The sequence below is a fragment of the Poecilia reticulata genome, chromosome 18, assembly GCF_904066995.2.
Source record: "Poecilia reticulata chromosome 18, P_reticulata-male-v2, whole genome shotgun sequence".
Taxonomy (NCBI): domain Eukaryota; kingdom Metazoa; phylum Chordata; class Actinopteri; order Cyprinodontiformes; family Poeciliidae; genus Poecilia; species Poecilia reticulata.
In genome coordinates this window covers 28,187,887-28,211,812 of record NC_088847.1, presented here as the reverse complement: position 1 = coordinate 28,211,812, position 23,926 = coordinate 28,187,887, and the positions used below count along the sequence as shown (strand labels likewise).

Below are 23,926 nucleotides of genomic sequence, written 5' to 3'. Positions count from 1 at the left end.
ATGACATTCTTAAATTATATATCTATAACCATGTTACAAAACAATAAAATGCACTCTATAGCTTTCTTTTAAATTAAAGGTTCAATATTGACCCTAACAGCAAACATGGCATTTTTGGGATACCATATAAAAAATATATGTGTTGAAACTGAACCCCAAAGTGTTTTATTTGCTTCAACATACATAAAATTGGTATTATTCAAAATAAAAATGAATAAAATTTAACACAGTAGTGTTGCTTTTGGAATATAAATATTCTGAAAAGGACTTTTGATGAGGGAAAGTTAGGATATTTTGCATGATGAGCATGTGTTCTTTCCTGTCCCTGAGTGGAAAGAGCGTCACTGCCGGTACCTACTCTCAGGGCAATACTCAATGACGACGATACTCCTTTACCGTACCCCCGATCACTTAAGTTGGACACGCTGGTGTCTTACTGTTACAAGCACGCCCTCCATTCACTCCACAGCCGACTGCCTACTCTCATCCACCTTCAGCTCCACAAAAGATCCCATCCTCCCACCTCGACTATTCTCCACAATTGATATAAGGAAATTCATGGGGAGATGGCCATGAAAACAAGCCAGCCTCTAAATCTTGGTTCTGGTACTGTCTGGTATTGGCACCAGACCAAAACCGAACAGAAAGTTCCTCTGTGTGAAAAGTATTGTCTTGTATTGCTTTAAAAAATTTTCCTCTCTTTTGTAAATATTAACTTAATTTTTATTAATAGTAACGATCATAATAATAATTATAACATCCATATCCAATTTATTCAGATAGCCCTTTTAAAAACAAAGTAGAGAAAATAGATAAAATTCATGACATAAAACAAGTATTGAAACATTAATAAAATGGAAAAAGAAAATAAAAAGATATACTCACACTGGATTAAATGCTTTTGAAAAAAATATGTTTTTAAAGGAGACTTAAAAGCATGAAATGAAGATACTTGTCTACAGGGGCAAAATATTCAAACGTTTGTGGGCCACTACAGAAAAAGTTTTACATTTAGTTTTTGGGAAACTAAAAGCAGCTTTCCTGGCTGACCTTACAACCTGAAAAAGGATGCTGGACTAAATCAGAGCGGCATAGAGGAGCAAGATCATTCAGAAAAACTGATGTTCAGGGATCTTTAGTTCTCTGGAGCCACCTACTGGTAGTTTGGTGCGGCTGCATGCAAGAAATTCTTCAGCCACATGTTCAGAAAAAATGGAAGCTGCTGGAGACTTCTGCATGCAGATGTCAGGAAATGATTAACAAGACGTCACTGAGCTAATGAACCCTTAAACCGATGATGGGGACCCAGCATCTCCAAGAGACTGTGGTCACTTGGACCAAAGAAACATGATGTGCAGGAATTTTATAATGCTTTAAGAGTGAATACCTCCATAGTTATATTTAATGGTTTTTGGTTTAAATTGTGATTTTCTATACATGATAAAATCATTTGATGTCATTTTAGTTTTAATCATGTGAATGTTAAGCAAGTATTTCTGTTAAGGAGGCTTTTTGTATTACAGAAACAAACAAAAAGGATACATGAGGAGAATAACTGTTCCAGTAATCTCAAAAGTAACTGATAATGACTTAATTCTTCTTGCTTAGGAGTCCGAGACAAAATTAAATCTGGAGATTGATTTAAAAATATATTTTAACAATGTCTCAGTTATGTTCAGTTATTTTTTAAAGAAATTAGATGTTTGGCTTGATACAGCTATTGTGATGTTTGCTTAATGAGCTTTAATGTGCATGTGGAAAAGGAAGGGAGCTGGGAAAATTGTTCAGTTGTTTTAATTAAATCTAAAAGTCAATATTAATGAGAGACAATGATAGAGAGATATTTCAGTATGCATAGATCAGGCCTTTTTCATTGGCTCAAAGAAGAAGGGAATACGTTTGTACCTTTAGGAGGTATTCCCCAGGGGTGTTGATGTTCTGCTAAAACTGGGAGTTTTATTTTATTCTTGGCTAGACACTTTTCAAAAACACCTGCTAGATTAATTCTTAAGAGTATCTTAAGAGACTTTAGTCAATTGCTTTTTCTCTTACTTTGCACAAAACTTTACCAGCCTTCTGTAAATCCTCTCTCTTTTGGTTTAGCCTCCTTCAAAGTCAGCATGGGAATCTGCAGCTGAGCGAGACGGCCACTTGCCAGCTGTGGATAAATCAGCCATCAAGGGTTTATGTCCAACTGGTTGATCCATTTTGGATCAACCAAAATGGTTGATCCATTTGGTTGATCCAAATGGATCAACCAAATTGATCCATTTACACATAAATTAGACCGTAGGGTCTAATTTATGTGTAAATAAATTAGGAATGCATACTATACATTAATAATTGGTTTATTACTATACATTAATAATTGGTTTTGTTTTATTGAGAAAATCCCATTACATGTAAGATGTATGATGCTGTCCTAATTAGTTTTTAATTTACACCACAATTTACAATGGTGGTTATTTTTACATTGTTTAGGCTGGAATATTTCTTCTGGGTGTAGTTAAATGTAGGTATTTTTGTAATAATTTACGTGTTTACGCAAAGTTTCTATGGAGGGTCAAATTTTTTATTCTGTAAATTTGCTGCAACCAGTCTTAATTATTCACCTATTTTTGCTGTACCATAATTTTCTTTTTCATATCAAACAACAATAAACATTTAGTCATAAAATTAAACAATATGATGGGTAGTTTTTGATGTGAAATTTCATGAACCGACTCAAAAACTCACTTCTTCAGATTTAAGATAACCTCTGATCCAAAAGTTTAACTTCGAATAAAGTTTTGATGATTTAAAGTATTAAAGTTTTTTGTGATCATAGGAAAGTGGCTAGCTGCCACTTCTGTGGATAAGACATTGTCACTGGATAAGATATTGTCCATACGGGACATATTTAAAAAACAAAAAAAACACACAAAAAACGGGGAGAGTTAGCCCACTTCTTTATCCACAAAAAATACAACTGTTAAAGAGCCTACTCCGATTATAGTTTCTTACAATAAGGAGGCCTGGCATCCACACCAGGTCAGATGTTTTCTACCATTAACCAAGCCAACGGTGATCTGCATTATTAACGATGCTGACAACCATAACAAGGGTCTTCACCATGGATGTAAAGTTGGATGTCCAACCATACGTCCAGCAATTCATCTGACCAACCATCCAACCACTCATCCAAACGTACATCCAATCAATCAGGAAGGCGAATGCCTCTCTACAAAATAACGAGGCAATTTTTGTCACACGTCACATGAAGTATAGAGGCACTTAAGAAGCAGGCTCTGCTCACATATGAAGGCCAAGTGATCTTCAACAGACAGGATATGACTGCTGCAGTCAAGGAGATGCGCATGTGTGAGTGTCTTAAGAAGGTGGTGGGATTCTCCATGCGATACATAGCTATTCTGTCATTTACACTCAAAGGGAAAACCTCCTTCCAGTCACACAAGGATGCTCTTGGTTTTCTGGATGAACTGAACTGAGTCCATCTTATGGGCTGGATGGATAAATATGTCTGACTTCACAGGGAGATCAGTGCTTTATTTTTTTCTCTTCAGTTTAGACGTGTGTTGAAAAGGCATGTAGTTAGTTATTGGATAGATGCTTCACAATTTTGATCATTGTTTACTTTTTACCTCATATTGATAAAAAGGATAAAATAAAAATATCTTGATTGCTAAGGCTCATCATTAATTTGTTTCATTTATTCTGGTATAAACAAAGTGCTGTACAAAAATAAGAAATTAGCTAAATTCACAACATAAAACAAATATTGAGACTTGATAGCAGGAAGTAAAGATACCAAATAGATGCCAAAATATTCAAGAGCTTATGGGCCACTACAGACGAAGTTTGATTTCTTTTAAATTTCTGTTTAGTTTTTGGGACACTGAAAGCAGTGCTTTGCCTGATCTAACGACCTGAAAGATGATGCTGGAGTAAATCAGAGCGGATTGGAGGAGCAAGATAATTCACCAATACTGATTCTCAGGGAATTTTAGTTTTCTGGAGCCACCTACTGGTAGTTTGGTGCAACTGCATGCAAGAAGTTCTTCAGCCGCATACTCAGAAAAAATGGAAGCTGGTGGAAACTCATACATGCAGATGTCACAGGAAACGATCAACAAGACGTCACTGAACTAATGATCCCTTAAACCGATGATGGGACCCAGCATCTCCAAGAGACTGTGGTAATTTGGACCAAAGAAACATGATGTGCAGGAATTTTATAATACTTTCTTAAAAATGAATAGCTTGAGCGTGCTGTGGTGGCGCAGGGGTTAAGCACACTCCACATATGGAGGCCTCAGTCCTGAACGTGGCCGTTGCAGGTTTGATCCCCGGCCTGGCGACCTTTGCTGCATGTCTTCCCCCTTTCTCATTACCCATATTAAATAATGGCCACTAGAGCCGAAACTTTTAAAAAATAATGAATAGCTCACTAGCTATATACCCTTTGAAAAGATGTAATGAAATATTTATCAAAAAGTGAGAGGTGTACTCACTTTTGTATACTGTAATGTCTATTGCTTTTAGCACTTTTGAATTTAGTTTTAATATTTTACCCCCCCTGCCCCCCCCCTTCGCTCATCAGATCCAACAACAACCCCCTCCCCCCCAGCACCCCCTCTACAATTTCCGGCAGCGCAGGTGATGCACGTAAGGGGCCTGGTGATTTGTTAGGGGCCCGGTAATTGGCCCCGCCCTCTGGCCCGATGCTGACTTGCTCTGCTAGTGCGTCCTTTGTAAGTATCTCAGTCAGTTTTAGGTCTTCAGCTGTGTGTTCATAGGAATTAAGCAGCTTTCCTTGATATTACAACTGAATGTTATAATATACATAGTCTGTAGATCTATATTTGGGAGAGATACATTTCTGCATGATCATGTTTTTAGTCAGAAGTGGAGCTTCAGGTTCAAAGGTTGTTTTACTAGATGTTCAGTGTTTAGTTACAGGTGTGGCTTTACAAGCAGCTGTTTGCTTAGTTAGTTGCTGGTCTGACTGGAGAAGCAATATGATTCTTTTTATGACAAGGATGAGCTGTTTTAGCTGGAGAGGTTTTAGTTAAGTCTGACAAACCGACAAATTAGAGAAACTGATGATTAAATCTGGATGTATTTTTTAACTGAGGTTCTGCTGGACCTGTTTGACTGGAAAGCTGGAATGTAACCTGTGCAGGTGTAATGGGATGATGCACTGTGTGAAGGGTAACTATAAAAACCACTGTCGAGAAAAGTCGAGCTCATCCCACTTCCCCATGCTGGAGATTTTAGTTTAATAACAACAATGAATAAAGTTACCTTTAAAATTAATTACACAGGTGACATCAAGACCCAACAGTAGAGTCAGACGGTAAAAAAAATTAATCTGGTTGTGTGTGTTGTTATTGTGTCCTGCAAACTTTGCTTTAATTCTACTTTTTTCTATTTAATCATAAACAATCATAGTCAGGCAGAAAGAGAGTCATGAAACAGGAAGAGCAGGTTTCCTGAATAAAGAGGAAGTTTCCAGCCTGCATCAGTATAAAAATAGTTCAGACCATTCCTTATTTTAAAGCATTAAAGGTTTTTAAAGAATAAAATCTAAACATTTTGTGTAATTGGATAAAACCTAGAGTAAAATGCTTACATTAATAATAATTACTTGTAATTAAGCCAATAATTAATATTGGTTTAACCAGTGGTTGATGTTGGTTTGATTATAAGAATATTTAAAACTTACTCTTACAATTATGGAAGTACTTACAGGTGAAACAAGTAACAGTAACTTGGTATCAAATAATTAGAATAATGGATTATTATTGGTTTCTTTTCAGAAATGTCTGTAATAACACATTATGATTATAATAAGAATAATAAGTCATGGTTATTATAACATAAATGAATGTTAAATCAGAGAAACTAAAAGGTTCTAAATGTGATTTTGACATTGAACTTGAAATGGTGTAAAATGTTGTAACTGTAATTAAAGGTCGCTGATGTTGTGTTGAAGGTAGATGGTAGGTGAAAAGTCAGGGGAAAAGAGGAACTGATAGGAGAGCGGAGGTAACCACGGCCTTATTGCTAAACTTTTAACTTCCCAAAGAAATGGTTGAGATCTTTCCAGGACACACAGAAAACAGGTCACAAAAGCCTGGAGCTACTAGTAATCTTGTATTATGATTTAATGTTGAATGAAACTCATGTAATCTTTGTTTTTAAATGCAAAATGAACTTATTATGTTTTAAAGATGAGTAAAATACATGTAATCCTTTCTTTAAAGGTTACAGGTTGGAGAGTAGAAATGAAAAGACCAGAGATAGATAAAAAGTGTCTGATGCTGTGTTACAAATATAGGCTGGAGGGGTGAAAGAACAGTTAAGCAGAGAGAAGAGAGGAAGTGAGATTTTTAGACTATATCTGCACTAGGTGTGAGTACAGATATAGGACTTCAGCAAGAAATTTTAAAGAACAAGGAGGGTCAGAAGTTGAGTGGAATAAAGGTCGAGGCTAACTGAAGATACCTGACGTCAGGGAAAGTACGCGGAGATGTAGGAAGTGAAAGAACTGTGTACGTGCCCCCCCAAAATGTAAAAGTTATAAAAATATATGCAGGCGAGGAAACTGTGTTCTTAGTTCCTCGGTGTTCGAGTCGAGACCACACAAAGATGCAGAATTAAGATAAGGGCGATGCAACTGGGAGGTGAAGACTTTGCGCCACTCGAGAAAGAAACAAGATCCGGTTGCCCACAACCCGAGTTCTGATTCGACAACCGCCCTACACTCAATCCAAGACCATCTCAACGATGCAGCAGCAGACATGGGGAATAAACAAAGATCGCATATGGATAAAGAACTGATTTCATGGAGGATTCTCACCAGTTCAACTTTGGATTTATTCTAAATGGGATTCTGCCTTCTCAAGACAGGACCTTGTCCATGGATGTTAAAGTTTTCTGCTGACAACTTTAACCTCATCATCGGGGGTCGAGTGGAGCTGCATACCAAAGCGTCTCATTTTTAGTTAGTGACACAGTAGGGACTGGTAGGGAGTGTGATTTCTAAAAGTTTTACTTATATTAATCTTTTAATTTTTTCTTTTTGATTGAAAAAGCTGTATGTCATTTTCCCCTGCTAAAGCTTGCTAATAAAATACTAAAGTCTAAATTGATGCTGTGGACAGTCACTAATTTAGTTATTTAGTTAGTTATTTAATTTAACTTAATTAAGTCACTCAGAAACTAGTTTTTCAGGTTAATGTAAAATCAATGTTCATGATCCTAGTAAACTGGGGGCTTCAGACGTTTCTTTGGTTATGATAAATAATGACCCTGGGACTCACGCCGAGTCTCTAAAATTATCTAAGCTGTAACAAGTGCACGTTATTAATAGAGAGAGAGCTACCGTTAACAAATGTGGTTTTTGTTGTCGGGCACCGGCGAGCTACTCCGATGTCTGATACAGGAACTGTAGCGGGTCATAACGTTCGAATTGAAGGTAGTTAGAGCTTAGACGTGTCTCTCTCGCAGCCAGCTTAAACAAAATGTCCTCTACAATTCAGCCGTGGTAATACCCAGGAATTAGAGACTTTCTCTGACCCGTTAGTTGGAGAGCTGGTCAGTAGTCAGTCCGTTAGAGTTGGGAGGTGTTAGGGGCGTGGCTGATTACTGGGTAATAACACCACACATACTCTAACTGAAGGAGACTCACCTCATCTTGTAAACCTGCTGTTTCATCCTAGTGCAGCCACCATGTTTTGTTAGCCAGTAGTGAACGTTGACTCTGGAGATGGTTTGGGGAGGCAGACTTTGGTGTGACAGTTCAATGTGGAGAACAGGAAAATGAGGTGGGAAAGGAATCAAACCATCTCAAGAGTTGAACATTTGAGTGGGATGCTTTTACAAACCTATTGAATTTGTAAAAAGAGAATTGTGTGGATTAAGGGGAGGTGCCCATCAAAGATTAATGATTAGAGGTCTTACAGCAGGAATTTGAACTGCTGGATGTCTTCCTTTTGCACTGTGACTCATTAAGGTTTCAACCTGTGTCTGATGAAACAGAGCAAGTTAATGCTATATCCTTTTCTGAAAAGTGACTGCTGGCTGGACCATGTAGGCGTAGCAGTGTGGCGACTTCTAATCCCTCATTTGCACATGATTGGCTCTAAATCACATACGAATGATTCAATTTACACTAAGGTGAACGTGAATGATTGCTATCAACTTCTAAGGAGACAAATTGGATTTCATTGAAATTTGACGCTTCTGCACCCCCTACAATATTTTTACAGCTAAATCTCCCTGGTGCATCATTTGATGAGCGTGCATCACCAAGGACCACTGTTTATCGCATTGAGCAGAGGTTATAGGTGTTTTGGTGACTTCTCCAAGGTTCTCCCTGTGTATATGATAAAGACTGAAACCATGTCCAATAAGAGTTGATAACCACAAAACATATTTGGCAGAGGTATGCCGATCGATCGACCACCAATCATAATCGGCCGATTTCTGTGAAAAAGTGTATGATCGGTGATCGCCGATCACACAAACCGATCACCTGCATCTCATTTCGCAGCCTGCCTGTGCAGCTGGTCTCCTCTTTCCTTCACTCTGCGCAAACGCGCAGCAACAAATCCTAAGCATGTCGTGTGAAACTATGACGCACTGAGTGAATGGGGAAGTTTGCGTGTTGCGGCGGAAAATTACCTTGGCGTAAAGCAGGTCAAAATGCATCAACACAACGAAGCTAATACCACATAAAAACAATGCCATACTTGACGGAGTTTGGCTACATCGAGTCTCACTGCAGTAAAAAAGACATATGGAGGATCAGATAGCAGGTAAAGCAGCGCGCAGCTACAAACACTTACCGGAATTAGTATGACGGTCAGAAAGCTAAACAAATAACCCGCAAAATTATTTAAGTCTTTGAGCTGCGATGTAAGACGCTGGTTCTGCTCTCGCTGTTGAACCACTGCTACGCGCTACAGGTAGTAATATTTAACAGACGGAGCGCCTCTTCTGCTCCACCTGGTAGTGACTCTCACACCGAACCTCTGCTTAAAGCTGCAGCATCTAACCTAAAACAATAAATTTTACATACGTATTAAAACTTTCGCTGTCCTAACATGAGACAGATAATCTCTGAAAAATAATTGATCTCCTCCCTGCTCTGCATAATTACTCCGCTCAATCAGAAACAGCCACTCAGAACTAGCAGTAATCAGCTAGCCGCCATGCTATCAGGAAGTTTTCATTCAGTAACTCTGGATTGTTTATTGTAATGGATCCTGTATTTGCCTTTGAATGTTAAGTTTTATACTTGAATTTTTTGGCAATGTTGAGAGGTTTTATTTTGGTTCTTTGCATTATTTAGCCTCTTCAGAGCCTCCATATGTTATCAGTCTGTTAAAGATAGTATTACCGATAGCAGTACAATTTGCACAATGCCTGTTTTGTTTTGTTTTTTTCTTGGAAAAAGTTATTAAAAACAAATTTTTCTCTAAATTAAGGTGAATTCATGGTTCCTTTTTCCACATAATGTAACTGGTAGTGCTTATGATTAAAAGAAAAATAATTATATGATCGGCATCGGTGATCGACCGTGATCAGCCCTCATGGGTAATCGGAATCGGCAGGAAAAAACTTTATCTCTAATATTCGGTCACCAGTCCGTCTGCAACAGAAAGTGACAATAACTCTAGTCTGGGTAGCTGACTAGAAGAACGTTAAAGATCAGAACCTAGAATTGTTATTTACAACACATGCAAAAGCAGAGAGCATAAAAGACTAAAAACACCTTCTGGGAATCAGTTGTTGTGAAAACAAATCTTCCTGCTATGAAACAGTTATTCCAGTTTATCCACATATTTTCAGGATGGGTGTGACTTGCATCTATTCATAGTCACATTTCTCTGATTCAAATGTTGTCATTGTTACTGGGAGATGAAATGGCTCATAAGAGAATTCCAGTAGACCAAGGATCTGCCTCCTGTTCGATCTGTTTAGATATTTACACCTGAGCTCAAATCAGTTGCTGCTGTTGTTTCTGAGAGCTGAAATGGCACAGAGAAGACTTCACCAAGACCAAGGTAACTTGTCTTGTTCCATCTGCTTAGATGTACTGAAGGATCCGGTGACTATTCCCTGTGGACACAACTACTGTATGAACTGTATTAAACAATACTGGAATGAAGAATGTCAGAGGAGAAACTACAGCTGCCCTCAATGCAGAAAAACATTTAAACAAAGGCCTGTTCTGGAGAAAAGCATCATGTTAGCTGCTTTAGTGGAGGATCTGAAGAAGACTGGACTACAAGATGCTCCAGCTGATCACTGCTATGCTGGACCTGAAGATGTAGCCTGTGATGTTTGTACTGAGAGGAAAGCTGTCAAGTCCTGTCTGGTCTGTTCAGTTTCTTACTGTGAGAATCACCTGCAACCTCACTTTGACGTTCCTGGATTGAACAAACACAAGCTGGTGAATCCCTCCAAGAACCTCCAGGAGAATATCTGCTCTCATCATGAGGAGGTGATGAAGATCTTCTGTCGCACTGATCAGCAGTGTATCTGTTATCTCTGCTTAATGAATGAACATAAAGATCATGAAACAGTCCCAGGTGCAGCAGAAAGAGCTCAGAAGCAGAAAAAGCTCCAGGAGAGTCGACAACAAATCCATCAGAGAATCCAGGACAGAGACAAAGATGTGAATCTGCTTCAACAGGAGGTGGAGGCCATCAATGTCTCTGCTGATAAAGCAGTGGAGGACAGTGAGGAGATCTTCACTGAGCTGATCCGTCTCCTCCAGGAAAGAAGCTCTGATGTGAAGCAGCAGATCAGATCCCAGCAGGAAACTGAAGTGAGTCGAGTCAAAGATGTTCAGGAGAAGCTGGAGCAGGAGATCAGTGAGCTGAAGAGGAAAGACGCTGAGCTGGAGCAGCTCTCACACACAGAGGATCACACCCAGTTTCTCCTCAACTACCCCTCACTGCCAGCACTCAGGGAGTCGACACACTCATCCAGCATCAACATCCGTCCTCTGAGACACTTTGAGGACGTGACAGCAGCTGTGTCAGAGCTCAGAGACAAACTACAGGACGTCCTGAGAGACACATGGAGAAACATCGAACTGGCAATAACTAAAGTGGATTATTTACTGTCAGAACCAGAACCAAAGACCAGAACTGGGTTCTTAAAATATTCACGAAAAATCACTCTGGATCCAAACACAGCAGAGAGATTTTTGTTTTTATCTGAGGGGAACAGAAAAGTAACATTAATGAACCAAGAACAAGATTATCCTGATCATCCAGACAGATTCACTGTTTATAATCAGATCCTGAGTACAGAGAGTCTGACTGGACGTTGTTACTGGGAGGTGGAGTGGAGAGGAGGAGGAGCCGTAGCTGTTTCATACAAGAACATCAACAAAGCTGAAGGATTTGGATTAAATGACCTATCTTGGTCATTACTCTGTGACATAAACAGTTACAGATTTTATCACAACAGAATTCAAACTTTAGTATCAGGTCCAGTTTCCTCCAGAATAGGAGTGTATCTGGATCACACAGCAGGTATTCTGTGTTTTTACAACGTCTCTAAAACCATGTCCTCTGTGATCCACAGACTCCAGACCAGATTCACTCAGCCGCTACATGCTGGGGTTTATGTTTATTATGCTTCTTCTGCTGAGTTTTTTAAACCAACTGTGATTTGAGGTGTAGTCGGTTAATATGTGTATAATAGTTTGAGTTTCTTTGGTCTCCATAGTTGTGATTACAGCTCACTGTTGTGATTTTTTTTCACTGCTTAGAGATCAGTTGTCTCCATGGAGCTACTTTGATTTTGTTGGTTTTGGAGTTTGTTTCTGTTCAGCCATGGAGATTCTCACTACTCAGGAAGATTTTGAGTCAAGAAAGTTATTATATTTACATTTGTTGCTTTGTCTAACCAAATGTTGCTATCGTTCAAATCCATTTACTGGAAACTGTAGTTATCATGATCATCATTTGTCAAGACATAATTTTATTGGACAAACATCAGATTCTGAATCAAACTGTAGACATTTTTTATTTCATATAAATTAATAAGTGATTCTCTTATTTTTGTGCCTTTTTTGTCAATAGAAATCATTTGGTAATTCTGATATAAACCAATAGACATTTGGTATAATTTAACTTCAGGCAGTTGGGAAAAAAACATTCTGTGAAGATATGATTTCAATTGTGTGTGGTTTATGCTAAAAACCCCTCGGCACACTTCTTTGGTGTCATCTGGTGGTCAAAAGGATGAAAAGCATTTTTGGAAATATTCCACAGGAACTGTTTCTAAATGACTACAAAGTTGAGTTGACACTTTCTGTTTATTTTTGGTTAATCCTGTACCAGTTTTGGTGCTTTAAACATGTAACTGTTTGGGTGAAACAAATCTATTGGATTATTACATCTGATGAATAAACGTGTTTAAACGTGTTATGAAGTGATTTTTGCTTTTTTGATATTTGGATACAGATGAATAATGTTTGAGGCAATCTTATAATAATTGGGTTGGTTGAGTTGTCAGACCCCTTTCCTCCACATGATTATGTAGTTAGCCATTGGTAAAGCACATTTATATCTACATTATGTAGCAACTTATATTGTCTTTCTCATGTATTGTTTTTGCCTGAGGTTGTGGAAGTGCCTATGAACTGGTGAGATAATATAAAATAAGTTCTGCTTGTGTTTTAGAAAGAGGATTTGTTCCTCACAAGGACTGCTCCTGGAGATCTTTCCCCCAGCCATAAAGGGTACATGCACATCACAGGTCAAATTGCACCAAACTGGGTTGTGCTGTGGTGGCGTAGGGGTTAAACACAACCCACGTACGGAGGCCTTAGTCCTCAACACTGCTGTCACAGGTTCAATTCCCGACCTGGCAACCTTTGCCTCACGTCTTCCCCCTTCTCTCATCAAATCAAGTCAAATTTTATTTGTATAGCACATTTCAGCAGCAAGGCATTTCAAAGTGCTTTACATGATTAAAATAAAAACAGCATGTGACATTAAATAAACAGTGAGAAAGAGAGAGATTTAAAGATAAAAACATTAAAACCCGCACCCCTTTTAGGACTTCAGTTAAACGTCGTTTAACTGGGCTTAAACCTCAGAGTTTTAGTTAAAACACTGTTTAACAAGGGTAACTTTAGTTAAACGACGTTTAACTGGGACGTTTTCCGGGGGGCTTTACATCATTAAAACGTAGAAAAGAAATAAAAAGAAATTAAAAACATTAAAGACATAAAAACATGGAAGACATCAAAACCCACTCTAACCCTAATTTAGCCATAAGCAACTCTAAACAGGTGGGTTTTAAGTTGAGATTTAAAGGCTCTCAGTGTTTCAGCTGTTGTACAGTTTTCTGGAAGTTTGTTCCAAATCTGTGGTGCATAGAAACTGAATGCTGCTTCTCCTCGTCTGGTTCTGGTTCTGGGGATGCAGAGCAGAACCAGAACCAGAGGATCTGAGGGTCTAGACGGTTGGTACAACAATAACAGATCTTTAATGTATTGTGGTGCTAAACAGTTTATTTATAAACTGTTTAGCAGTTTATAAACTAACATCAGTATTTTAAATTTATAAACTAACATCAGTATTTTAAAGTCTATTCTCTGAGCTACAGGGAGCCAGTGTAGGGACTTTAAAACTGGTGTTATGTCTCTATCTTCCTGGTTTTAGTGAGAACCCGAGCAGCAGCTTCTGGATCAGCTGCAGCTGTTTGATTGATTTGTTAGTCAGACCTGTGAAGACGCTGTTGCAGTAATCAATGCGGCTAAAGATAAACGCATGGATGAGTTTCTCTAGATCTCGCTGAGACATCAGTCCTCTAATCCTGGAGATGTTCTTCAGGTGATAGAAGGCCGACTTTGTGACTGTCTTAATGTAGCTCTGAAGGTTCAGGTCAGAGGTCATCACTACTCCCAGGTTTCGGGCTGATCGCTGGTTTTTAGTTGTAGTAACTGAAGCTGTGCATTGATTCTAGTTCGCTCATCTTTAGGTCCAAAGATAATAACTTCAGTTTTGTTTGTGTTCAGCTGGAGAAAGTTTTGGCTCATCCACACATTGATCTGTTCTAAGCATCTATTCAGTGATTGGATGGGGTCAAAGGTCACCTGGTGACATCGTAATGTAGAGCTGTGTATCATCCGCATAGTTATGGTAGCTAATCCTATGTCCTGTTATAACCTTAGCCAGTGGGAGAATATAAATATTGAAAAGAAGGGGTCCTAGGATTGAACCTTGGGGTACCCCACATGTGACCTTTGACCTCTGATGAGAAGTTTCCAATTGAAAACAAAGAAATCTCTATTCTTTATGTAGGATTCAAACCAGTTGAGCACTGGACCGGAGAGTCCAACCCAACTCTCCAGTCGATTCAGTAAAATGTCGTGGTCAACAGTGTTGAAAGCTGCACTGAGGTCCAACAGAACCAGCACTGTGGTTCTCTACAGTCTGTATTTATATGGATGTCATTGAACACTTTTACAAGGGCCGTCTCCGTGCTGTGGTGAGCACGAAAACCAGACTGGAAGGAGTCGAAGCAGTTTGTTATTGTTAGGAAGTTATTTAATTGTTTAAAAACAGCTTTTTCAATAATTTTGCTGATGAATGGGAGGTCAGAGGTCGGCCTGTAATTTTGCAGTAGTGATTTGTCTAGATTGTTTTTTTTATCAGTGGTTTGATAACTGCTGTTTTCAAAGCCTGGGGGAAAACACCTGAAGAGAGCAATGAGTTTACTATTTGGATCAGATCATTAGCAACGACAGGCAAAACTTTCTTAAAGAAATGTGAGGGCAGGACATCCAGACAGCAGGAACTGGAGCTTAATTGACTTATAATTTCTTCTAGGGTTTTATAATTAAGTAGTTGAAATTTGGTCATTTTTCCCGCATTTGTTTTGTTTGGGCACAGCATTAGTACTGTCTTTGGAGTGGATGTGCAGATTAATCCTCTGATCTTTTGAATTTTCTCTGAAAAGAAACTGGAAAACTTGTTGCAGGCAGCAATAGATTGAAGTTCAGGTGGCAACGTCATCGGAGGATTTGTGAGCCTGTCAACAGTAGCAAATAAAGCTCGAGCGTTGTTAGTGTTTTTGTTTATGACATCTGCAAAGAAAGCCTCTCTTGCATGTTTTAGTGTTGTGCGATAGTTACGTAGTCTTTCCTTGTAGATGTCACAATAAACATGCAGTTGACCTTTACGCCATTTCCGTTCGGCCCTACGGCAGAGTTGTCTGAAATGAAATTAATTAAATTATACTACAATCATCCTACGCTGACTGGACATCTTAGTAAGGGAGACAGTTGAACTGACTTTCAGATGCCCTGGCAACTAACACTTTTACTATATCAACTATACTATTGATTGATTTGTGATGCCACTGCTTTTGCCTTCTGGTGGTTGGTCTGGCAGTATCAGGTCCTTACAAATCAAATATTTTTGATCTCCTGAAATATTTCAAACTTTGATTCAACCAATATCTCTATTGTGATGAGATCTGCTATGTAAGTACTAGGCTGTCTGTATCTGGATCATAGGGACAAATTCATGTTTCCAAATCACTGCACCAATCCTGCAGGAGGAGGAAGATCAGAAGATATAATTTACATCTGTGGTCTTCAGAACTGGTCCTCAGGAGCCACTGTCCAGGAGGTTTTGGGCATTTTCCTGCCCCCACAAACCTGTTGTAAGTAAACAGATGACTGCTAGACTTTTGTAAAACTTTATTTCATGTTTAGTGGTTAATGCATCCATTTGATTCAGTTGTGCTGGTGCAGAGAAATATCTAAAACATGAAAGACAGTAGATCCTGAAGATTAGGATTGAAAAGCAATGATCTATGTTTGTAGATAATTGATTTTAGACCCTGTGTTGGAAATGCTGAGAAGAAACAACTTTGTTAGAAACAGACTTTCTGAGAAATGCACTGTTTAAACAATGGAAGTGTGCTTGGGTGTTGTTTCTGCTGAACCTGCTTAATAGGAAAACTTCCTTGTGCTGGAATGGATAAGGAAGTTTTCCTTTGCATTCCAGTATGTGCGTGTTGAACTATGCGAAGTGAGTAATCAAGGAAACCACACATACACAAAAAAACTCAAAGTATCTTTTAAATTTGTCCGCTTCACCCTCAGTGCAGCCACCATGTTTTGTTCGCCTGTATTGAAGGAGATGGTCTAAAAAAGCAGACTTTGATGCTGACTCGTGCAGAGAAGTGTGGCGGCAGCTGGAATGTGGCCATGCTGTGAAAGGTAGACATGGAGATCAGGGAAAGGAGATCAGCAAAGAACCAAGTAACTCAGTGCGGCTCATGAGTTGGGCATCTGAGTAGAAAGTTTTTACAAACCCAATAGAAAGTGGGGAATACATGAAAATGTTTAAATATTAAACAAATATATTTTAAACAAAAAAGTAGGAGAGACAGACACATTCCTGCAAACCTTTAGTTTTTACACCAACTTTGTTGATTACATATTTTCTATCCGTGGGGCTTTACTCTTACTTGAGTAATTTCTTGGAAAGCTACTTCTTACTTTTATTTGAGTAAAAATGTGTTGAAATAGTTGTACTCTTGAGTAGAATTTTCAGGTACCCTATGCCCATCTCTACCTACGTTACATTGCTTGCTATTCATTTAATGTCAGGACCACACCCAGTCGTCTTTCAATTCTGTGCAGAATAGCGCTCGTTATTTGTTTTAAGACATTAGTTTCAGCAATGTATTTTCTAAAGCTTATGCTAATTATTCAGCAATTCTGTTGATTCATGCGCACTTATATGTCACTGTAGTTTTTGTTTATTTTGTATTAACAAACAATATGATATTTATATGAAATATCATAAATATCATATTTGCAGGATATCATATTTGTGTGTGTGTGTGTGTGACCTGACGGGGCTGAAGGCCAGCAGGAACGTTGATCGAGGGCTGTCTGGAAGCTCCTCCTTCTAGAAGAGACACAAGCCAAAACATTTAATCTGAATCCAGAATAAATGAAGTAATAAACCTAAAACATCCGTTATTTGATATTTGAAACACTTTAAATAAATTAATGCCCTGTTAATAATAAAAAACAAAATGGCTGAAAAATATCATATCATATTTATGATATTTATATGTGAAATGAAATTTATGTGAAATGAAATTTCACATAAATATCAGAATCTGTAATTGTTCATCTTTACCACATATGGAGAAACGGACAACTGAAAAAGTTCGACACCTTGTGGGAATCAGTCAGCCTGAAAGCATGTCTTCTTCCTGCTATGAAACAAAGGCATACGGGTTTAGCCACATATTTTTAAGGTGGGTGTAACGTGCATCTATTTATACTTGGAGTTGACTGATTCAAACTTTCATTACTGAGAGGTAAAAATGGCCCAGAGAGGAGTTCAGCAGGAGAAAATCTCTTGTTCGATCTGTTTGGATTTACTGAAGGATCCGGTAACTATTCCTTGTGGACACAGCTACTGTATGAACTGCATTAAAGACTTCTGGGATGGAGAAGATCAGAGGGGAATCTACAACTGTCCTCAGTGCAGGAAAACCTTCAGGCAAAGGCCTGTCCTAAAAAAAAACATCATGTTAGCCGAGTTAGTGGAAGATTTGAAGAAGACTGGACTCCAAGCTGCTCCAGCTGATCACTGCTATGCTGGACCTGAAGATGTGGCCTGTGATGTCTGTACTGAGAGGAAGATGAAAGCTGTCAAGTCCTGTTTGGTTTGTCTGATTTCTTATTGTGAGAATCACCTCCAGCCTCATTATGACATCCCTGGACTAAAGAAACACAAGCTGGTGAATCCCTCTAAGAATCTCCAGGAGAACATCTGCTCTCGTCATGATGAGGTGATGAAGATCTTCTGTCGTACTGATCAGCAGTGTATCTGTTATCTCTGCACTATGGAGGAACATAAAGGCCATGAAACAGTCCCAGCTGCAGCAGAAAGAGCTGAGAAGCAGAAGAAGCTCCAGGAGAGTCGACAACAAATCCATCAGAGAATCCAGGACCAAGAGAAAGATGTGAAGCTGCTTCAACAGGAGGTGGAGGCCATCAATGTCTCTGCTGATAAAGCAGTGGAGGACAGTGAGGAGATCTTCACTGAGCTGATCCGTCTCCTCCAGGAAAGAAGCTCTGAGGTGAAGCATCAGATCAGATCCCAGCAGGAAACTGAAGTGAGTCGAGTCAAAGATCTTCAGGAGAAGCTGGAGCAGGAGATCAGTGAGCTGAAGAGGAAAGACGCTGAGCTGGAGCAGCTCTCACACACAGAGGATCACAACCAGTTTCTCCTCAACTACCCCTCACTGCCAGCACTCAGGGAGTCGACACACTCATCCAGCATCAACATCCGTCCTCTGAGATACTTTGAGGACGTGACAGCAGCTGTGTCAGAGCTCAGAGACAAACTACAGGACGTCCTGAGAGACACATGGACAAACATCTCAGTTGCAATCACTAAAGTGGATGTTCTACTGTCCGGACCAGAACCAACTGCCTTGCAAATCGCTGGTCAAAGGACTGCATGTCGTACCCCTGATTTAAATTGGAGACGCAGGCTATTCATCTCCCCGCCCCACTCCACAGCTGGCCCCCCACCTCCACCCCCATCCTTTCTTTTCTCCACACCTGTCCCCCCACCTCCACCCCCATCCTCTTTTCTCTTCACAGCTGGCCCCCCACCTCCACCCCCATCCTCTCTTTTCTCTAGAGCCGCCCCCCAACCCCAAACCTCCATGAGCACCACACTCTTCCCCACACCTCCAAGGAGACGAAGGGGCAAAGATCTATCAAAACAAACTGGGCTAGAAATGGTTCTTGGTTCTGGTACTGGCACCGGGACATTGACCGAAAAAAAAGTTCCTCAGGAGTAGAGCCGTGTAGAAGAGATCTTTGGAGGGGCAGGGACTTAGCGTTAAAAAGAGGCACATTGAACAAGATCTTAGAACAACGTACAACAACATAGCAACAATCCATCAAGAATCTAATATTTAATTGGATATTTAATATTGTCATCATGTGGGGACAATGCAAAGCAAATGTAGTCTGTTTTGCTGATAGGTTTAAAGTTGCTGTTTCTGCTGCTGACAGAGCTGGAGGGCTGAGTTGATCTGAGAATGTAGCTGTTAAACAGACCATAGGAGAGAAGGTCGCTGGTTATGAAATAAGCACATTTCCTGCTATTTCACTAAATGAACCCTAATCATATCTGACTGTCCATATTTGTCCATAGCAACTTGGCTGCAGACTGCTTTAAACATTGAAAAAGCTCAGAGGGGTTAACGCTACATAATTTTTTGATATGAGCATCTCTGAGAGATCTAGAATTTTAAGACTTAACAAATATCAGGGCAACGAAAACTCAGTAGCTGCTTGTAGACAGTAGAGATAAAATAAAATGGGGTCAGCGCCACAGGAGGTTTTGGTTGCCTGGGCTTTATGGGGTGAATTTTTTCCGATATGTCAGCAGAACCGCCTGGTAGTAACGTTAGGTTAAGGTGAAGAGCGAACAGTGAACAGGTGGTACTGGGGATTTGAGCTGCGTCACGGTGACAGTCATGGTACCGTTTCTTTATATCAGGATATCTGGTTCTGACCCACAGCGGTGGGACCGACTCAGGGTGAACCGGACATTTAGTCCAGCACCGGGGCAGAATGATAAAATTAAAGTTAGAAGCCTTCTCTGCAGCCGAACCATTTTTGTGTTGGGGGTGAGGAGGGTTGTTTGTACTATTAGAATTATGAAAAATAAATAGAAATGTTCTCTAACTTATTCACAAACAGGTATATGTTGAAAAAAATAATATACATTCTGGCCCACAATATAATAGAGGATGCAGTTCTTCCCTCCTCGTCCTTACTTTGAGCCTGGTGTCTTAACCAGAAGGAGGCAGAGGCACTAATTAAAGATGAAAAAAGTGACTTACAAGCAGGAAGTGAAGGTTCTTGTCTGGAGGGGCAAAATATTTAAAAGTTTATGAACCACTACAGAAAAGGTTTAATCTCTTTTTAATTGATTTTTAGTTTTTGAGACACTGATGCAGTTTCTTGTGACTGATTTAACAACCTGAAAGACGATGCTGGAGAAAATCAGGACGGTATGAAGGAGCAAGATCAGGATTTTTAGTTCTCTGGAGCCACCTACTGGTAGTTTGGTGCAGCTGCATGCAAGACGTTCTTCAGCCACATACTCAGAAAAAATGGAAGCTGGTGGAAACTCGTGTGTGCAGATGTCACAGAAAACGATCAACAAGATGTCACTGAACTAATGAGACTGTGGTCATTTGGACCAAAGAAACATGATGTGCAGGAATTGTATAAGACCTCGCTAGTTATGTTTCAGGTCTTTGGTTTAAATTGTGATTTTCCATACATGACATAATCTTCTTTTATTGGGGTAAAAAGAAAGTTGTTAAGAAGGTTAGATTTTAATCATTTGAATGATATGTATTTCTGTTACAGAGTCTTTGTTTTACAGAAACGGCAACAAAAAAATGCATGAGGAGAATAATCTGAAAAGTAACTAATAATGATTTAATTTATCTTGTTTGATAGTAAATGAAGTTTGTGCATTAATAAATGATTCTCATAATCTTGCAGTTATGGTTTTCATGGTTTGTTTAATAATGTGAAATAACCTGAGCTGGTGGGAGCATATAGGCAATCACTAAAGTGGATGTTCTACTGTCAGGACCAGAACCAACTGCAGTGGAAATCGTTGGTCAAAGGACTGCATGTCGTACCCCTGACTTAAATCGGACATGCGGGCTATTCATCTCCCCGCCCTTCTCCACAGCTGGCATCCCACCTCCACCCCCATCCTCTCGTTTCTCCACAGCCGGCCCCTCACGTCCATGTCCGTCCTCTCCTTTCTTCACAGCCGGCTACCCAATTCCATCCACAACCATTGTTTTCTCCACAACTGCCCCCCTACCTCCACGTCCATCCTCTCGTTTCTCCACAGCCGGCCTCTCACCTCAACCTCCATCCTCTTGTTTCTCCACAGCCGGCCTCTCACCTCAACCTCCACCTCCATCCTCTCGTTTCTCCACAGCCGACCACCCAATTCCATCCACAACCTTTGTTTTCTCCACAACTGCCCCCCTACCTCCACGTCCATCCATTCTCCACAGCCGGCCCCCAACTCCAACCCTCCATGATTGCCACATTCTGCCTCCCACCTCCATTGTTTCAAAGGGGGTCAGGGGGAGAGGCAGGGAAAGATCTATGAAAACAAACTGGGCTAGAAATCTTGGTTCTGGTACTGGCACTGGGACATTGACCGAACAAAAAGTTCCTCGGACTAGAGCCGTGTAGAGATCTTTGGAGGGGCAGGGTTTCAATGTTAAAAAGGGGCACATTGAGCAAGGTCTTAAAACAACATAGCAATAACGCATCAAGAGTCTAATATTTATTCGGATATTTTATATTGTCATCATGTGGGGACAATGCAAAGTAAATGTCAGGGTTTCCCCCAGAAAACTTGCTAAGCCCTGTGGTCGGGGCGCCGATGCGGTCCACTGTGTTTTTGTATTAGAAGATGTTGAGTAGACAGGAAAAGTAAAAATATCACTGAATAATTATATGCTATGGGAAAACATTGTCAGTGAACTGCTATAAAAACCCACAACTAGTCTTAAAAACAACTAATCAAAAAATACAATTAAAATGAATATCAATTATTTCCACTTCTGTTACATCCAAATTAAGTCAGCGGTTCCATCAATCCTATATTTGCCACCACTATCCTATCCACCACTATCCACTATTAAGCGATTGCATACAGAGACTGCAGGGCAACAGCAGATCTACCAGAGCAGCTTTGGATGGAAATTGTAAGGTCCCCTTTTGAAGAACCACTTTTGCTCAAAGTCCTCTCACAGAGGTCTGTGAGAGGATCTGCAAGCCCATCTACGGACAAGTGCTGCAAATTAGCTGTTGCTATTGCACCATGATGCAAACATGGGACTGCTGTTTTATTCAGTTTGTGTATGTTGATGTGTGTCTGTCCCTATCAAATAAACTTTATAATAATAAATTATGGAACATCAGTTAATACATTAAATGTTTTGAGCCATTTTATTGCCGGCGTACAGTCAGGAGGAGCATGCACTCATAGAATGGCAACCGGTGCAGATAGCGAGAGGTTGCACAATCCCAGGTGAGGCTCGGCTCGCTGCTGCCTCACCTGCTTCGCTTCCAAGCATTTGAATGGGAAAATGCGAAAATTCAACGATTTTGAAGAAAAAAATAATCAGATTTGGTTAAATTAAATGAAAAAAATTGTATTTTATAGTACAAACCACAGGGTGAAAATATCTTTATAAATGATTAGATTATTTTTCCATGATGCCTCCCCTGACTGCACGTCACTGGTAGATTATATTGTATTTACTCTGAGGAAGATCCGCATTTCTCACTGAGACCAGCGGGTAACCTCCTCAAATGGGCATCTGCAGCTGAGCGAGGCGGCCACTTGCCAGTTGTGGATAAATCAGCTATCAAGGGTTCATGTCAAACTGGTTGATCCATTTTGACCCAGTTCACATGTTGATGCCCTGTAGGGTTTAATTTAAGTGTAACCCCAAAAATGTAAGTAACATAACCTTTACTGTTATATCTTTTGAGATAATCTCTCTTTCAATCCATCACTTTGCATTCATTTTTGTTTTAGTGAGAATTTGTAATACCATTACATTTAAGATATATGAGGCTATCATGTTTTGATTAGTGTTTAATTTAGTGATCAATGGTGGTTATTTTTTTTAGATCGTTTAGATTGGACTATCGATATAATTTCTCTGCATGTTGTTAAATGTGAATGTTTTTGTCAACATTCCAGTCTGATTGCGAAGTTTCAGGAGACGGAGGAAGTCAATAATTTTCTTTCATCCTACAAATTTGCTACCACTTATAATCTTAATTATTCACCTATTTTTGCTGTTCCATAATTTTCTTGTTCATATCTGCAAAATAAACATTTAGACATGAAATTAAACAATGTGGTCAGTAGTTATTCGATGTGAAATTTCATGAACCGACTCAAAAACTCACTTCTTCAGATTTAAGATAACCTCTGATCCAAAAGTTTAACTTTGAGTAAAGATTTGATGATTTAAAGTATTAAAAGGTTATTGTGATAATAGGAAAGTGGCTAGCTGCCACTTCTGTGGATAAGACATTGTCACTTGATAAGATATTGTCCATACAGGACATATTTCAACAAAACAGGGAGAGTTGACCCACTTCTTTATCCACAAAAATACAGCAAGCTGTTCAATTCTATTACAGTTTCTTGGAATAAGGAGGCCTGGCATCCACAGCAGGTCAGATGTTTTCATATGTCAAGCCAATTGTGATCTGCACTATTAACGATCCTGAAACCATTACAAGGGTCTTAACCATGGATGTAAGGTTGGATGTCCAACTATACATCCAACCACTCATCCAACCAACTTTACATCTAACAGTTCAACTGTTTCTCCAACTGTACATCCAGCTAATCATACACTAGGAAGGGCACCAAATGGTTGTCAGGTTTGGGTGATGCACAAAACCTTATATAAATTGGTTAAATAACACAGCTGTGTTTCTGAACGGAGGGTGTTGACTGGTGGTATGTAAGGTCCAGGAATGTTTTTATAGTTGGGAGCGTTCACTGACCTGAGAAAGAAGCGTTCTAATTTTTTCAATTTACTTCATATAGCCTATATTTTTATTACCTTATATGTCTGCACCTGAAAAGGTGTAAAAGGAAGGATTCTCTGGAGTCTTATATAAAATTTCTCCTCAAAATCCTTTCCCCAATTTCTTATGGTCCTGACGTAATTCATCTAAAGCCGAACAGTCGACACGCAGTTGGAACTGTTCGTATTCGCACACACCTTTTATATAATGGTCCAATCCACCTGGAGG

General features: G+C 39.5%; 2 protein-coding genes across 2 annotated transcripts; both read left to right on the top strand.

The window, feature by feature from the left end:
- Positions 1–9,926: 9,926 nt before the first annotated feature.
- On the top strand, positions 9,927–12,443 carry LOC103480904 (tripartite motif-containing protein 16-like). Its single transcript, XM_017310341.2, has one exon. It carries the CDS (start codon positions 10,043–10,045, stop codon positions 11,696–11,698), a length of 1,656 nt encoding a protein of 551 aa, XP_017165830.2. The 5' UTR covers positions 9,927–10,042; the 3' UTR covers positions 11,699–12,443.
- A 4,948-nt stretch (positions 12,444–17,391) lies between these two features.
- Positions 17,392–20,237, top strand: LOC108167162 (E3 ubiquitin/ISG15 ligase TRIM25-like). The gene has a single exon (XM_081599884.1). It carries the CDS (start codon positions 17,392–17,394, stop codon positions 18,883–18,885), a length of 1,494 nt encoding a protein of 497 aa, XP_081456010.1. The 3' UTR covers positions 18,886–20,237.
- Positions 20,238–23,926: the final 3,689 nt, after the last annotated feature.

Bases quoted from the DNA above. Each gene is read 5' to 3' on its own strand.
- LOC108167162 (XM_081599884.1), top strand. From the start codon at position 17,392: ATGGCCCAGAGAGGAGTTCAGCAGGAGAAAATCTCTTGTTCGATCTGT.
- LOC103480904 (XM_017310341.2), top strand. From the start codon at position 10,043: ATGGCACAGAGAAGACTTCACCAAGACCAAGGTAACTTGTCTTGTTCC.